The following is a 17,549-nucleotide window of genomic DNA, read 5'->3' as shown; positions in this document are numbered from 1 at the left end:
TGTGGAAAAAATGCAAACATAATTTTTTAACAAATAAGTCACACTATTTTGATAGTTTTGAGTACAGTGCAAATTTGAATACAGAGTCCTGGGGGTACATAACGATTAGCTGCTCCATTCTAATGAACAGTAAGATACTGGGATGTGATTGGAGGTGTGCAGGGAGGTGGGTAGCAGGAGTGGCAGGGTAATGATTAAAAACCACAACTAGGCTAGTTCCACCATCTTGGAATTTTTTTAAATTTCCCACTAACACAACTGGTTTAATTCCACCATCTTGTATTTTGATTGGCTGGAGAGAGCCAGTGGGATGGGTGGGTAGAGCGAGGAGGGGAGGGGGTTGGGCTACATTCGTTACATGAGAAATAGGGGAGGTTGGCATGCCATAGATAAGGGGGGCAGGGCTTGTGACATCATGAGTTTGCCTCTGCCTGTAGGCAGCCCAATGGCCAAAAGCCAAAACGTTCTGGAATGTATCTTTATATACTATTCACGTTTTAATTCATTTACTAATTATTGAAGAGTCTTACGTGATGACCCTGGAACCTCCATGACTTGTTTCATTTTGTCACTGGGTCACAGTATAACTCTTAAAAACAATGAAAAAATTTTTAACAGCCTATGGCACTCATCTTTGCCGATTCCAATGAAGCACGTGGTACTGAACAGTAAAGATAGCTTTCATCACATAACTGTGTTCTGTGATGATGTGACAACTTCATATTTCTTTTCTTCCAGGAAACGTCTGTCAGGAAAACTGAGTTTTTATTAAAAATAATTTTATGAGGACGAGGTATTTGTATGAGTGCTGTTCGCAAAGTAAGATCCATTTGGTCGCGAAATGGAAGTCACTATCCAAATCAAAAATATTTTATTTGCAACTGTTAGCTACACCTTCCAGCTTCTTCTCTACGTCGTCGCCGCTCCAACTTACACCTCTGTCGTCACGTTGTTCCAACTTTCCAATACCCTCGTCATAGAAGGCTTTCCGTCAATTCTCTATCCTGGTCTACAGCTCGTTGTATGTGCTAAAATGTTGTCTTCATAGACAGCGGTTAATGTGAGCAGAGATGGAACTCAGGGGAGCCATTTACGGGCTGTATTGTAGTTGATCGAACAATTCGCATCGAAAACGCTGCAGGAGCATCTTCATTGCCTTGCAGTGTGTGGCCAAGAATTGTCATGAAGAAAGAAACGCATGGCAGTTATGTTATGAGGGCTGCCTGACTGCAGGCGAAATCTTTCACCAGCCCCTCATACTTGACGGGAGACACTACTGTTCTAGGCACCTCTGCAAGCTCACTGTGTGCTCAGAACTGAAAAGAGCGACGTGACGCCATCGATGGGCATACTAGAGGCACTGTCCAATATATCTGTGCAAAGTGTCATAGGACTTTCACTGTGGTTTCCATTTTGCAGCCTGTTGGACTTTACTGTCCGAACAGCCCTCATACAATGATACTCTATACAAACTCTAAATTTCCCCACATACTTTTTCTCGCAAAAAATATCAATGAAGGTGCCACGTTACACCTCCACCTATATAATGTTGGTTAAGCAATATCGTTAAGGAAAGCACCTTTGCGGCGTTGACTGGAGACTTAATAGTTAAGACAGAACATTTTCGAACCCTGCCAAAGTATCAGCCATGGTAGATCGGGCTCGAGCCATAGTTTTTCAGCTGTTCTTCAGAGACACAAGCTAAACAGCTGGCTATGTAATCGATATCTGAGTATTGTAGAGGAGGGAGCAGAGGGAACTTTGGAGAGCGGATCTGCGGGCAGAGCGGCGAGCGCGAGCGTGGCGTGACTGCCGGCAAGTTGCTGTGGTCACCAACACAGGGCGAGCCGAGTGGTACTACTGGGCGCTGAGACAGCCGGTGGATAGCGCAAGGAAGGAAGCTGTGTCCGTTACCTGATGCTCGATTATCTTGTATCACAGTGCGTGTATAGACAAGGCTTCAGCGGGGAGACAGGAACATGCAGCTGATGTTCGACTACGTGTTAAGCCAGACGGTACGTGAATTTGCGGAATCAGCAAATTCAATAACCACTTAAGCGACGTTTTTGCCATATGATAGTGCTCGCGAACATTATTAAAGTGTAGTACAATCCAATTCAATGCAAGTAGAATATGACTGTCCAGTTAGTGAACTCTTGTCTCACTGTAGATGTAATTTGATAAACTATGTCTCACTGTAGCTGACGTTCGGTAATTTGATAAACTATGTCCAGTTTTCATGTCTTGTTCATGTAAAGTCAGTGAGAAAGAGTAACGTTGTCTGAGGTTTGCAGAAACAGACCGGTCAAAGGGGTGGGTTGCGTTTAAGAAGGAAACTGGTTTTAGGTACCAGATTTAGGTTAAATGTTGAGTGCATGTTTTATATGTATTTTTAAATGGGTATATACGCTTGCTAATGACAAGAAAAGCTTTATAAATTTTCTACCTTATCGTAAAACTAGTATGCTTAGAGCGTAGTTGTTCACAGCTTAGTGGGATTTGTAAAAGTCTAGTAAGACAGTTAACAGCATATAAACGTTTTTTATTTCATGAAGTTGAAAATATGATTAACTCGTATTCTACATTAAACTGAAAAGAGAATTGACTTGTGTAGACAATTTTTCTAGAATTAATCTTTTTGCTAAGAATTAAGCAATGCGATAAAACACAGCACAACTGTGGAGCAATGTTCGATTCTTGTTTCTGTTACTGATGTCAGACACACTTTTTTAAAAGTTTGTATCGACATTCAGTACCCCTTCAGTACGCTCCACTTCCCTACATCCGTATCCTGTCATTGTTCAATTTGTAATCCTTGACTCTTCGATATTACATTTTTATACGAACATATACTACACTGTTATAGAGTAACTTGGTATGCCTGGTAGGGAATAAAGAACTTTCATAACTGCCATCAATCATATGTCTGATTCCTTCTGGAAATCAATGAAGTAGTCTTGGCCAGTCCCCTGACAATGACTTTGATTTTTACAAAAGCTCGTTCTACTTTGTTAATGAACCTCGTTCTCGTTCTACGTTTGTATGTGTACGAAAACTCCTCCGACGTCTTTGTCACGGCATGAGTCTTTCAATCTTAGATCCAGAAATTAACACAACGGAACAAAACATTTCTAAAATTCCTGCTCGTCATCTCTGCATGGTTGTGGAACCACATTATGTTCTCGTTATTCGAGGGTTGGAACTTAAATAGTGGCAACTATTTATTCACAACCGATAGAAAAGAGGTACATCTTTGCACCTGTTACTGTCCTTCAAAGTACTCAATAGAATTGTGTGGAACCCGTTTCCAGCGATGTGGAAGGCGTAGTATACCGTTAGCAGAGCCAGTTCTGTTGATGGTCCGAATGGAGCGGTCTACTGCCTGTCGTATCTCTGGAACAGTTCTGAAGCTAATGCCACGAAGTGGTTCCTTCATCTTAGGAATCAAATCAAAGTCAGAAGGACTTAAGTCCGGGGCGAATGGTGGATGGTACAGTAGTTCTTAGTCCCATCGACCGAACAGAGCAGCCACAGTTTGTGTTATGTGCGCCCGCACATTGTCGTGCAAAATAATGGGTGGGTTGCGTAGAAAGTGTCGCCGCTTCTTTCGCAAAGCTGGTCGCAGGTGATGCTCCAAAAAACGAACAGTAATACTGTGCATTGGCGGTCTGCCGTGGAGGAACGTAATGCGTTAGGATAACACCGTCACAGCTGTACACGAGAATCACCATCAACAGAACAAGCTCTGATAACGGTATATTACGCCCACTACATCGCTGGCAACGGGTTCTACACAACGCAAGTCCAAACAAGTAACTCTTTTCTATCGGTTGTGAATAAATAGTTGCCACTGTTTAAGTTGCAACCCTTGTACTTAGAGTACTGCCTGAGCAGCAACTATCTCCAAGCGTGGGTTGCGTAGAAAAAATGTGAACCTGGTGTATGATCCTATGTTTCCTTGTGTTGACAGGAAGAGAAAGAGAACCGACGTACCTGGTGCCAGGGAGTGGCACGGTTTTTCCGATACTTACGATCATAATTGTCATTCGCAGCTAGAGCAATCAACGGACGCGAAAGATGCCTCTGTCCCCACGTTCGTATTACCAGGTGGTCTCTGAAAGAATAAAAATTATTTACTTCTGCATAGCACATTCTAACACAGGGAATAATCAAATACACTCTAAGAAAAAAAAAAAGAAAAATATGCAAAGAAAACGACGCACCACGAAGGAATTTTCAGGAATGAGACGGAAGTCGTAGATGTGACGTTCATGTACGACAAACAACTCATTACAGTTTCAGAAAAATTAGATGATTTATTCAAGAGAAAAAGTTTCAATTGTTTAGCAAGTCAGTAACGCATTGGTCCACCTCTGACCCTTATGTAAGCAGCAATTCGGGTTGGTATGGATTGACAGAGCTGTTTGAAATCTTCAAGAGGGGTATCGCGCCAAATCATGTCTTTCTGGAGCCTTGGATCGTCAAAATCCCGAGCTGGTTGGCCGACCCTGCCCATAATGCTCCAAACTTCGTCAGTTGGGGAGAGATCCGGCGGCCTTGTAGGTCAAGGTACGGTTTGGATAGCAAGAAGATGAGCAGCAGAATCTCTTGCCGTGTGTGGGCGGGTATTATGTTGTTGATATGTAAGCCCAGGATGGCTCGCGATGAAGAGCAACAAAACGGGGCGTAGAATACCGCCGAAGTACCGCTGTGCCGTGAGGGTGCTGCGGATGACAACCAAAGGGGACCTGCTATGAAAAGGAATGATCATCAATCCTGGTTCTCGGGCCGTAAGGTTGGCATCCCATCGCTGTCCGGGGAGTCTCTAGACACGTCTGCGCTAGTCTTTGCGGCTCTGTTCGAAGTGGGACTCATCACTCAGTACTAGTACAGTCAGTGAGATTCCAGGTCCTCTATACTGCCTATATAACCGGCGCTCCCTCGATTCTGATTACAGTTCGCCGCTTCACTTCCAAAGATGTGTTCCGCAGCTGCAGACGTCAGGGGAAAGTTTTACACACCCGCCACGGCCTATCAGTCCGTAAGCTTAAAGATTAATATCGGCTGCGAAAGCCTACCTTGGATGATCAGTTCCTGTAATATTCTAAACCGATTGCGACAGACAAGGCACGGCATTAGTTTCCGGTCCCCGTCAGTTACTTTTTTCCGGCCGCTGTTCTTACGCTGCGTTGCGCGCCTCCATGTTGTACACACTCCGTGCAGACATGGTGAACAGTCCGCGTCCATACACGGATAAATCAGGCAACATCATTCACGGTGTTCTCATGGGTACATAAAAACACGGTAACTCCTTTCTGGCTTTCTGTAACGCCTGTACGTCGACCCATGTTACTGCAGTGATGCCATGCAACCAGCGCACACACAGCACGCCACTGCCATCACTGATGTCATCGGCGGAGGGTCACGTGACGCCTGATACCAGCTCTGCACAACCTACAGCACCCCAGAGCGACCATTCAGGTTCTTTAAGATGATGACTAATACACACACCAAAAAAGGTTTTTTATCACCCCAGTTCCCACAACTCCTGGAGATAGACGTTGACTGTGGATATTGTATCACAGACGTAGTCCCTTTGACTGTTCAGAGATGTCACTAAACCAGCCCAAAGATGTAAACAACCACACATGAGCAGCGCCTATTAGACGGAGGGGTCCGACAGCCGATCAGTTCCAGTCATTCCACCATGATGGAGGTACACGGCTCGTGTTATCTGTAATTCAATCATGCCTACAAGGTCAATAGCGTGGTTCGATTGTGTCCGCATTGTTACTTTGTGCCAGGAAGGGCTCTCAACAAGGGAAGTGTCTACGCGTCTCGGAGTGAACCAAATCGATGTTATTCGGACATGGAGGAGATACAGAGAGGCAGGAACTGTCGATGACATGCCTCGCTCACGCCACCCAAGGGCTACTATAGCAACCATCTTTGCAACCACGACACCATGCAGCGCGGTACAGATGGGCCCAACAACATGCCGAATGGACCGCTCAGGATTGGCATCACGTTCTTTTCACCGATGAGTGTCGCATATGCCTTCAACCAAACAATCGTCGCAGACATGTTTGGAGGCAACCTGGTAAGGCTGAACGCGTTAGACACACTGTCCAGCGAGTGTAGCAAGATTCCCTGCTGTTTTGGGGTGACTTTTTGTGGGGCCGACGTACTCCATTGGTGGCCATGGAAGGCGCCGTAACCGCTGTACGATACTTGAATCCCATCCTCCGACTGCTAGTGCAACCATATCGGCAGCGCACTGGCGAGGCATTGGTTTTCATGGACGAAAATTCGCGCCCCCATCGTGCACATCTTGTGAATGACTTCCTTAAGGATAACGACATCGCTCGACTAAAGTGGTCAGCATGTTCTCCTGACATCAACACCATCGAACATGCCTGGGTTAGATTGAAAAGGGCTGTTTATGGACGATGTGACCCACCAACCACTCTGAGGGAGCTACACCGAATCACCTTTGAGGAGTGGGACAATCTGAACCAACAGTCCTTCGATGAACTTGTAGATAGCATGCCACGACGAATGCAGGTAGGCATCAAATCAAGAGAACGTGCTATTGGGTATTAGAGGTACCGGTGTGTACAGCAATCTGGACCACCAACTCTGAAGGTCTCGCTGTATTGTGGTACAACATGTAATGTGTGGTTTCCGTGAGCGATAAAAAGGCCGGAAATGAAGTTTATGTTGATCTTATTCCAACTTTCTGTACAGTTCCGCAATTCTCGGAACCGAGGTAATGCAAAAGTTTTTTTTTTATGTGTGTATTTTGTCCTGTGAGGGTATGAGAGATTCAAACTATCTGATGCACAGGAAATATTTAATTATATGTTAACCATATAGTCCGCAAACAAGTGTAATTAATGATAGAAAGCCTTTCATAGAGTGCCAGTGGCTTAATTCGTTTCAAAATTGAAGAAAATTAGACATGTACTCTTGATCGGATATTCAGTACTGCTAGTATGTTCTTGTATAAAGTATGACAGCCCGATGTTGAACACAGGATAGTAGCTGATTCTTCATGATCAACGATTTATTTTACACCCAAGCGCAATTTTTGCACATCATCCACTTTTAGGCGAACATTTGTCACTACTATTTAGTACTAAGGACAGCTGTATTCCCACATACCGGGTAGCGACAGTGACCCCGGAACAAATCACTTAATTTGGCGCCACGTTTAAATGTGTGTCGCTAGAATTTTAACTGGCACCACTTAAGTTGTGTGGGGAGACCTGACGTTAGAGTGTAACAGGGGTAGACTTAGAGCTTGAATTATCACCTCGAAAAGATTGAGGTATGGCCACGAAATCCGCTGATGGTGTTATTCCTTCTCTACACATTCGCTCTTCAGTGCATTTCTGCCAATCATTATGACTTGGCGGAGAACTTAACTGTAGAAGTCTGCATTTTTGATCTTCAGTCCCACCCTCAAAATCACCTCGTCGTCTTTCTGGAAATACACGGGGGCAGGGTGGTCAGCTAAAATTTGATAACCCAGAGAAGCAGTAAGTGTGACTATGCAGAATGAGCTTGAACGTTGTCGTGGAGCAAAACCACTGGCTTGGACATCTTCCCTCGACTTCGTTTTGGCGGCATCCCGTGTCCTCGTCATGAGATTTCACTAGCATCCGCCTGTGCTTGTTTGCCCCTTGTGACCGTAATCTGCTAGCAGAACGCAATGGTATTCCCATAAAACACTCAGTATCACCTCGACCGGTGGTAACTGCATCTACGCCTTTATCGGCTGTGGTGAATTGACATTTTTCCATTGCTCGCTTTGCTCCTTTGACTTGGGACCAGCACTCGTCCGTGGTGACGAGGCGGCTATGGGCGTAATCCAGATTAGCCTGACACAGTTGCAATTTCTCTTCTGCTGCCTCGGTTTCATGAGCGTTTTGAATAACTGATGTGAGCAGTCGCGGAACCCAGTGAAGGGTGACTTTTGTCACGTCCAGGATGCCGTGTAAAATGCTGAAACTGGTCCTTCACTGACCTTTTTTCCACTGTCGGCTCGATTATGAAACGCCTGTGCCCGGGTGCTAAGGTCTATCTTGCTATTCCTGCTTCTACATAGAGACAGAGGGTCTCCCATGTAGTTCTTTGCCGGCCGGTGTGGCCGAGCGCTTCTAGGCGCTTCAGTCTGAAACCGCGCGACCGCTACGGTCGCAGGTTTGAATCCTGCCTCGGGCGTGTATGTGTGTGATGTCCTTCGGCTAGTTAGGTTTAAGTAGTTCTAAGTTCTAGGGGACTGATGACCTCAGATGTTAAGTCCCATAGCGCTCAGAGCCATTTGAACCATTTGTAACTTCGTGTTTTCGAGGAGCCGCGCGGGATTAGCCGAGCGGTCTAAGGCGCTGCAGTCATGGACTGTGCGGCTGGTTCCGGTGGAGGTTCGAGTCCTCCCTCGGGCATGGATGTGTGTGTGTTTGTCCTTAGGATAATTTAGGTTAAGTAGTGTGTAAGCTTAGGGACTGATGACCTTAGCAGTTAAGTCCCTTAAGATTTCACACACATTTGAACATTTTTTTGTTTTCGAGGAGGTGGTTCGAACGTGAGGAAAGCGTATTGGTGACGTGAGCAATACGTCTTCCGGTGTGGAGTTCAAATTGTCTTTGGCTAATATGACGAGCGAGAAGGTCAGGTACGTGTGTGGGTACCGACTGCGCGCGAAAAGGTTTGGTGTTTGTCCAACTGTGCCACGGCAACTTCAGCATTACCTCAGCAAACAGGTCGACTACGATGAGGTATGTTATAACAAGTCGTCTGCGCGCGAGTATTTTATTTGCTACTTCGTACTGTTTGCACTGAACTGATGTTAAGACTGTTATTGCCCTATTCCTTGCATGTAAGTAGCAAGTTACAAACGGATTGTAAACTTACTGTGGAGCAGCCGTGTGAGACGTTTCACAGGACTTTCGGCCTGGATTTTCAGAGAGCACTTTCACACATAGTATATAACTTTGTTTACGGTGTCGTCGAAACATTAAAATGAGTAATATAGACAGGCATCATCGATCTAACAAGGAACTTGAAAAACATGATCAAAGTATACAGGAATTGATTTTAAAGTACAGGAATGAAACTACGACCGTTTGAATAAATTAAGAAGCGGTTCTTATTATTTTTGTAAGCAATGAAAATAGTTACCGTGCGGATTTAAAGACGTTGACGAGTGCACCATTATGGGCAGGAGTATTTTATCAATCATCTTTATCCATAACTGCACTACTGGCCATTAAAATTGCTACACCGCGAAGATGACGTGCTACAGACGCGAAATTTAACCGAAAGGAAGAAGATGCAGTGATAGCAAATGATTAGGTTTTCAGAGCATGCACACAACGTTGGCGCCGGTGGCGACACCTACAACGTGCTGACACGAGGAACGTTTCCAACCGATTTCTCATACACAAGCAGCACTTGACCAGCGTTGCTTGGTGAAACGTTGCTGTGATGCCTCGTGTAAGGAGGAGAAATGCGTACCATCACGTTTCCGACTTTGCTAAAGGTCGGATTGTAGCCTATCACAATTGCGGTTCATCGTATCGCGACATTGCTGCTCGCGTTGGTCGAGATCCAATGACTGTTAGCAGAATATGGAATCGGTGGGTTCAGGAGGATAATACGGAACGTGCTGGATCCCAACGGCCTCGTCTCACTAGCAGTCGACATGACAGGCATCTTATCCGCATGGCTGTAACGGATCGTGCAGCCACGTCTCGATCCCTGAGTCAACAGATGGGGACGTTTGACAGATGGGGACGTTTGCAACACAACTACCATTTGCACGAACATTTCGACGATGTTTACAGCAGCATGGACTATCAGCTCGGAGACCATGGCTGCGGTTACCCTTGATCCTGCATCACAGACAGGAGCGCCTGCGATGGTGTACTCAACGACGAACCTGGGCGCACGAAAGGCAAAACGTCATTTTTTCGGATGAATCCAGATTCTGTTTACAGCATCATGATGGTCGCATCCGTGTTTTTCGACATGGCGGCGTAAGCACATTGGAGGCGTGTATACGTCATCGCCATACTGGCGTATCACCCGGCTTGAGGGTATGAGGTGCCATTGGTTACACGTCTCGGTCACCTCTGGTTCGCATTGACGGCACTTTGAACAGTGGACGTTACATTTCATATGTGTTACGACCCGTGGTTCTACCCTTTATTCGATCCCTGCGAAACCCTACATTTCAGCAGGATAATGCACGACCGCATGTTGCAGGTCCTGTACGGGCCTTTCTGGACACAGAAAATGTTCGACTACTGCCCTGGCCAGCACATTCTCCAGCTGTCACCAATTGAAATCGTCTTGTCAATGGTGGTCGAGCAACTGGCTCGTCACAATACGGCAGTCACTACTCTCGATGAACTGTGGTATCGTGTTGAAGCTGCATGGGCAGCTGTACCTGTACACGCCATCCAAGCTCTGTTTGACTCAATGCCCAGGTGTACCAAGACCGTTATTATGACCAGAGGTGGTTGTTCTGGGTATTGATTTGTCAGGGTCTATGCACCCAAATTGCGTGAAAATGTAATCACATGTCAGTTCTAGTATAATATATTTGTCCAATGAATACCCGTTTATCATCTGCGTTTCTTCTTGGTGTAGCAATTTTAATGGCTAGTAGTGTATTATGATATAGCTTAGAAGTAATGGAGAGTGCTAAGTCTCTGAAAATGGGAAGGAATTTGCTGCAGTGCGACCTTGGGTTTTCCCCCGCTTGCAGTTAACTTCAGCATCAGCAGTGCAGCTATTTCGAAAAGTGGCCGAAAACGCAGTTGACCACTTCAAGAGCAGGTGAAATTTGGTGTCTGCGCGCAGTCGGTATCACCCGTGACTTGTCTCGAAGCTATATTGCAGCACGGTGTTGTTTTTTCGCCTTCTTCGGTGTACCCAAGTGTGCGCCGGCTGCCGCGTGCCTACGTCACTGGCAGGGCTGCGCAGGCGGCGGCTGCGCACAGAAGACACCGCCGGTTCGGCTGCAGGTGTCGGCAGGTGGGACGCCCGCCCTCAGAAGCCATGCAGACGCGCAGCGCGCCGATCCTGCTGCCGCCGCTGCTGCTGCTGCTGCTGCTACAGCAGCCGGGTGCAGCGGCGCCGGAGGCAGAGATGCAGCAGCGGGCGCTGCTGGCTCTGTCCGGCGCGCTGGCCTACCTGGAGGGCCAGTCGCAGGCGCTCCTCGACTCCGTGTTCGCCGTCGCCATCGCCGACGGTAAGCTGTCTGCACACCAAAGAGTCCCCTTTTTTTCCTCCTGCTGGTTACGCAGCCACCGCCTGGTGTTTTAGGAATGTTATAGTATGTTGGAAGGTAAGGTTACTGTTGGGTTGGCAGAAGAGCCAACACCGTGTTACGAGTGGAGGCCGAAACGCACGCGTTTTAGCTCACGCAGGCTGGCGTGAGGAGGGAAGGACTATACTGACGTGTGGTCTGGAACATGACAAGGAATTAGAATTCAGAAAGCGGACGTGATTATTTTGATACTTAACTTTAATCCATTAATGATGAACGTCACTCTTGACGGTACATGATTCACAATATTGTCTGTTCAGTAAATACTGAATATGGCGCCTTGCTAGGTCGTAGCAAATGACGTAGCTGAAGGCTATGCTAAACTATCGTCTCTGCGAATGAGAGCGTATGTAGGCAGTGAACCATCGCTAGGAAAGTCGGCTGTACAATTGGGGCGAGTGCTAGGGAGTCTCTCTAGACTAGACCTGCCGTGTGGCGGCGCTCGGTCTGCAATCACTGACAGTGGCGACACGCGGGCGTATACTAACGGACGGTGGCCGATTTAAAGGCTACCACGTAACAAGTGTGGTGTCTGGCGGTGACACCACAGTTACATTTAATCAGAAGCGTCGTAGCTTTTCTTAAAAAAATACTATGGTATTTCGACGAAGGAGAATTCCTATAACGGTAGCTAGTGGTTGATGATAACTTATTAACAGTGCAAAAAATCCGTCTGCTGATTTCCATAGAGTGTAAATGCGAAGAGGAGGAGGAAGAGCAGATTAGCGTTTAACGTCCCATCGACAACAAGGTCATAAAAGCCAGAGCACAAGCTCGGATTAGGGAAGGAAATCAGCCGTGCCCTTTCGAAAAATCATCCCGGCGTTTGCCTCTAGCAATTTATGTAAATCACGAAAAACCTAAACCAGGATGATCGGACGCGGGTTTGAAGCGTCGTCCTCCCGAATGCGAGTCCAGTGTGGTAAATGCGAAGAATTTGTGATTCATATCTCCTGCCGTTTCTCTAACATATTCGCAGTAAGTATTTCAGAATAAAATTCCGTCGTCAATTGCACAACTATTTTTTTCTTTCGCTTTACCGGTTTCAACAGATTAATCTGTCATCTTCAGAAACTTACAAAATTTGGGATATTATAAATCAGTAGAAATTGCCCATGCATTTATGTAAACTATAAGAAGTGAGTTAAAGAGACTTACTTACTGTTACTATTGATTTAGAAGATGTCAATATCTTCTTCATAGAAGCATAATGCTGCGACATGTCCAAAATGTACATAATTTATATGATAATTAAAAGCACAGACAGATAATTTATAGTAAATGAATCACGCTTATGTACATAGGGAAGTTGTGTTAGCAGCAAGAAACACATACAAAAGCACGTAGAATGTATAAGTAACGCATATAAGTGAAGTTATATACGATACATTTTATATACTGTATGTTTCTTGGTGTTAGCACGCAGAAACTTAACTACCTATATAAATGTAATTTATTTACTGTAAATTATCAAATTGTGTTTATAATTATCACAAACAATACGGGTATGTACATTTTTGGACATTTAATGGCATTATACTTCCGTGAAGACGATATCTGCTAAACGAATACTCATCATATGATTCAAATGGCTCTGAGCACTATGGGACTTAACATCTGAGGTCATCAGTCCCCTAGAACTTAGAACTACTTAAACCTAACTAACCTAAGGTCATCACACACATCCATGCCCGAGGCAGCATTCAAACCTGCGACCGTAGCGGTCGTGCGGTTCTAGATTGAAGCGCCTAGAACCGCTCGGCCACACAGACCGGCTCTAAACGAATACTAAATGGACTTTCTGAAATAGGCCTACACATCCTACACTTCAATTAAATGTATGGCCAAGTTCAAAAAGCAAAAAGTTTATAATTGCTCAAAGGTTTTAGTGTTCAGAAGGTGGCATTCAACCTGTTGAAACCGGTAAAACGAAAAAAAAAAAAAGATTTTGCAACTGACGACTGAATTTCATTCTGAAATATGTTCAGCAGTTGTTGAGAAAATAACAGCTTTGAATAAAATCATTCACAGTAAGCGTTATTTTGTGCATGGATATAGTGAATATGTCCTTAGGGAACGATCCATGATTACTTCCCGCGCGGTTGAAGGGAGTTATAAATTTCCTATTCGCCTCAGTCACGTGAAAACAGAGCTTCGCGGAATGTTCGGCTGTATTTGTCCATAACATTTACCTATACTGCGATTCGATAACTGCTATTTGCCTTACGATTGGCGTCTTCCTCCTCTGTACAACCTATTCGAATGGTTTAAATAGCTCTAAGCACTATGGGACTTAACTGCTGAGGTCATCAGTCCCGTAGAACTTACAACTACTTAAACCTAACTAACCTAAGGACTTCACACACATTCATGCCCGAGACAGGATTCGAACCTGCGACCGTAGCAGCAGCGCGGTTCCGGACTGAAGCGCCTAGAACCGCTCGGTCACAGCGGCCGGCTACAACCTATTTTTCAGGTCTGACGACAGTACTTTGACATTTTAAACTTGTTCTTTGGAGCGAATCTTACCACTAATAACCTTGTTGCTGTTTAGATTATGTTGTCTCGAAATGTCGAAAAAATATTTCGGGACAGTTTTATTTTTGCCATCAACTGCAACACCTCTACATATACACCTACACTCTGCAATATAGCGTGTACTTCCCGCTCCAACAGTTACTAAGGCTTTTTTCCGTTCCATTCGCGCATGGAAGGCGGGAATAATGATTACTGAAACGCATCTGTGTGTGTTGTAACTAGCCTGGCCTACGCGAGACGTAGAGGGCTATACCACAGAGTGGTTATAATTAAACTTTCGCTACTTGAGCCAGTGTAGATCGAACCACCTTTATAAGAATGATGTTCAGACTGAGCGCTGCAGGATTTGCGTTTTTGGAAGAGTTTATGTTATGACTTGCGGTTAGGTGCCAGTACTAGCACGGCGACATAGGGTTGAAACAAGCATCAGCGTGCATTACATTTGCAGACTGTCAACACTGGTCTGGACAGTACGAGCAGGGTTTTACTCGTAGGGCTTTTTTTATCAAAACAATAGCAATACTGCTGATGCTCTTCTTTCCGCACGGGGTTGAAGAACATGATTCAGAAGTCCGAGTTAACTGCCGATTTGGGAATTGCTCCTGGGAGAGGCCAACGGCGAACTGCGCTACAAATCGTTGAAGAAGTTGCTGCTGTTATGGCTGAGAATGCTGGACGCAATGTACGATCTTCCAGTTTCGTCACTGTAACTGAAAATTCTGCGGTCCATCGTTCGGAAAGTGCTACGAACGAACTCTAGTGCGGATCCAGGCCGCCGTGGTCGCCACATTGTGGAACGTTTGCAACCAACCTTAAACGTAAACATGGTACGCAGTTAACAGAGTTACTCTTTCACATGCAAATTAAAATGTATTTCTTTCAATGTCGTATTCGTTATTTCACTACCGCAAGTCCTTACACATGTTTTCACAAACTTTCATTGTCCTTTGATCTCTGGTTTTTCGTGGGAGTCCTCTCTGGTAGCGATACTTTAATTGTAACCTCACTGTATATTCCTAGGTTCCTTACTTGAAGCTGGTTCCCCGGAATTTGTAAGTAGGATTTCACGAGACAGTTGGGATCTGTCTTGAAGTCTCCCAGTCTTTCCTTCATCTCCATGATACTGTCATGTGATTTAAACAAACCTGTGACCATTGGCACTGCCCTGCTGTGTATACGTTCAACAATCCTCGTTATTCCTACTTGGTGTCCATCCCATACACTCTAGGACGGATTTCACGAGTGATTTGTAAGCAATCTCCTTTGCAGACTGATTGCATTTCCACAGTATTCCACCAGTGAACCGAAGTCTGCCACTTGACTTACCAGCCGGCCGAAGTGGCCGTGCGGTTAAAGGCGCTGCAGTCTGGAACCGCAAGACCGCTACAGTCGCAGGTTCGAATCCTGCCTCGGGCATGGATGTTTGTGATGTCCTTAGGTTAGTTAGGTTTAACTAGTTCTAAGTTCTAGGGGACTAATGACCTCAGCAGTTGAGTCCCATAGTGCTCAGAGCCATTTTTGAACTTGATTTACCAACGATTGAGCCTTAGTGATAGTTCCGTTTCACATCCATACAAATTGTTACACCCAGATATTTGTGTGAGCTGTAGTCACGGCCTGAGTGACTATTTGTGCATTTTTACAGCTGTGCAGTTAAAATATACAGCAATAAATAACAAGCCCCAACACCCTTCCCTGGGGCACACTGTTACGTTACTTTTACGTCTGTCGGCGTCTCTACATTCAAGATAACAAGCTACGTACACTCTGTCAACAAATCTTCAGTCCAGTCACAAATTTCGCTTTATACCCACATACGACCGCACTTTCGACGAAAAGCGGAGGTTTGGTGCTGAGTAAATGTTTTTCTGAACTCAAGAAATACTAGCTGCCTTAACCTAAGGCTTTCAAGTAATCTTGTGAGAAAAGTGCAGGTTAATTTTCGCATGATGGGTATTTTCGGAATCCACTCTGGTAGAAATGGTTGAGGTCATCCTCTTAATGATTTTTTTTTACATTTGAGCCCAAAATTTCTGACGTTTATGACTTTTTTTAAATTTCCTTCTATTTTTATAACATAAGAAGAATTCGACTTGCGTTTTACTTCTAGTTAGAAGAAAGGAAATGGCGGTAGAGGTAGGTTTTAACACCCCCGACGACGCACTCGTTACAGAGGGAATACAAAGTCGGACAGGAGAATGATGGGAAAAAAAATCGGCTATGTTCTTTTAAGCGGAGCCATGCCAGTATTTGTATTAAAAGATCCGGGAAATCGCAATAAATCTAAATCGGGATGCATGGAGAGGGATTCGACCTCCGAACCTCCTGAACGTGAGACGCTGAAAGAGAATAGGCCAACTTGTCTAGTCAGTCTAATCAGATTGGCTCTGAGCATTATGGAACTTAACATCTGAGGTCATCAGTCCCCTAGAACTTAGAACTACTTAAGCCTAACTAACCTAAGGACATCACACACATCCATGCCCGAGGCAGGATTCGAACCTGCGACCGTAGCGGTCGCGTGGTTCCGGACTGAAGCGCCTAGAACCACTCGGCCACACCGGCCGGCTCAGTCTAATTAAGTTCCTGCTTTTGCTGGTCAGCACTGACAGTACACTCACTGAATAAAAGGTTTTATATTTTCACCTGTCATTATGAGTGTTCTTCAATAATTTGAGTCAGCGTACACACTACCTGTATAAAATTCTTCTCTCTAGCAACATTCGCATTTAACACGAATAAAAGGTGAGTAGTTTACACGGATCTGTCTGAAGCGCCGTGCACACAACTAGAAACAAATCGCTCTCCTCAACCTTACATAATCCGAGAAGCTGCCTGAGATAACGATTAACTTCCACAATTGCAGCATGAACTCGCAAACTGCTCAAAAACAGCAGCACTTATCGTGATGTAAAAAGTTCGCCCAATCATAGTCACAGATTATTTTTTCCTATTGCGTCACATTTAATACTTCCATTATTCAAAATATTGAGTCGTTTACTATTTGAACATTACAGGTTGAACTGACAGTTGAATAATTTTTATTTATTAAACGTAGTAAAATATACAGGGTGTTACAAAAAGGTACGGCCAAACTTTCAGGAAACTTTCCTCACACACAAAGAAAGAAAATATGTTATGTGGACATGTGTCCGGAAACGCTTGTCCGTAAACATGTGTTAGAGCTCATTTTATTACTTCTCTTCAAATCACATTAATCATGGAATGGAAACACACAGCAACAGAACGTACCAGCGTGACTTCAAACACTTCGTTACAGGAAATGTTCAAAATGTCCTCCGTTAGCGAGGATACATGCATCCACCCTCCGTCGCATGGAATCCCTGATGCGCTGATGCAGCCCTGGTGAATGGCGTATTGTATGACAGCCGTCTACAATACGAGCACGAAGAGTCTCTACATTTGGTACCGGAGTTGCGTAGACAAGAGCTTTCAAATGCCCCCATAAATGAAAGTCGAGAGGGTTGAGGTCAGGAGAGCGTGGAGGCCATGGACTTGGTCCGCCTCTACCAATCCGTCGGTCACCGAATCTGTTGTTGAGAAGCGTACGAACACTTCGACTGAAATGTGCAGGAGCTCCATCGTGCATGAACCACATGTTGTGTCGTACTTGTAAAGGCACATGTTCTAGCAGCACAGGTAGAGTATCCCG

The 17,549-nt window shown here is 45.0% G+C and overlaps 1 protein-coding gene across 1 annotated transcript in view; it reads left to right on the top strand.

Annotated features, from left to right (window-relative positions):
• Positions 1 to 11,067: 11,067 nt before the first annotated feature.
• The window catches only part of LOC126161261 (UPF0764 protein C16orf89 homolog), a 54,605-nt gene continuing 48,123 nt past the window's right edge, over positions 11,068 to 17,549 (top strand). The window contains exon 1 of the mRNA XM_049917000.1: positions 11,068 to 11,260. Coding sequence (XP_049772957.1) covers positions 11,068 to 11,260 — 193 coding nt within the window. The remainder of the gene's footprint in view (positions 11,261 to 17,549) is intronic.

The sequence above is a fragment of the Schistocerca cancellata genome, chromosome 2, assembly GCF_023864275.1.
Source record: "Schistocerca cancellata isolate TAMUIC-IGC-003103 chromosome 2, iqSchCanc2.1, whole genome shotgun sequence".
Lineage (NCBI taxonomy): Eukaryota > Metazoa > Arthropoda > Insecta > Orthoptera > Acrididae > Schistocerca > Schistocerca cancellata.
The sequence above is the reverse complement of the archived record's forward strand: the minus strand, read 5'-3'. Positions and strand labels throughout refer to the sequence as shown.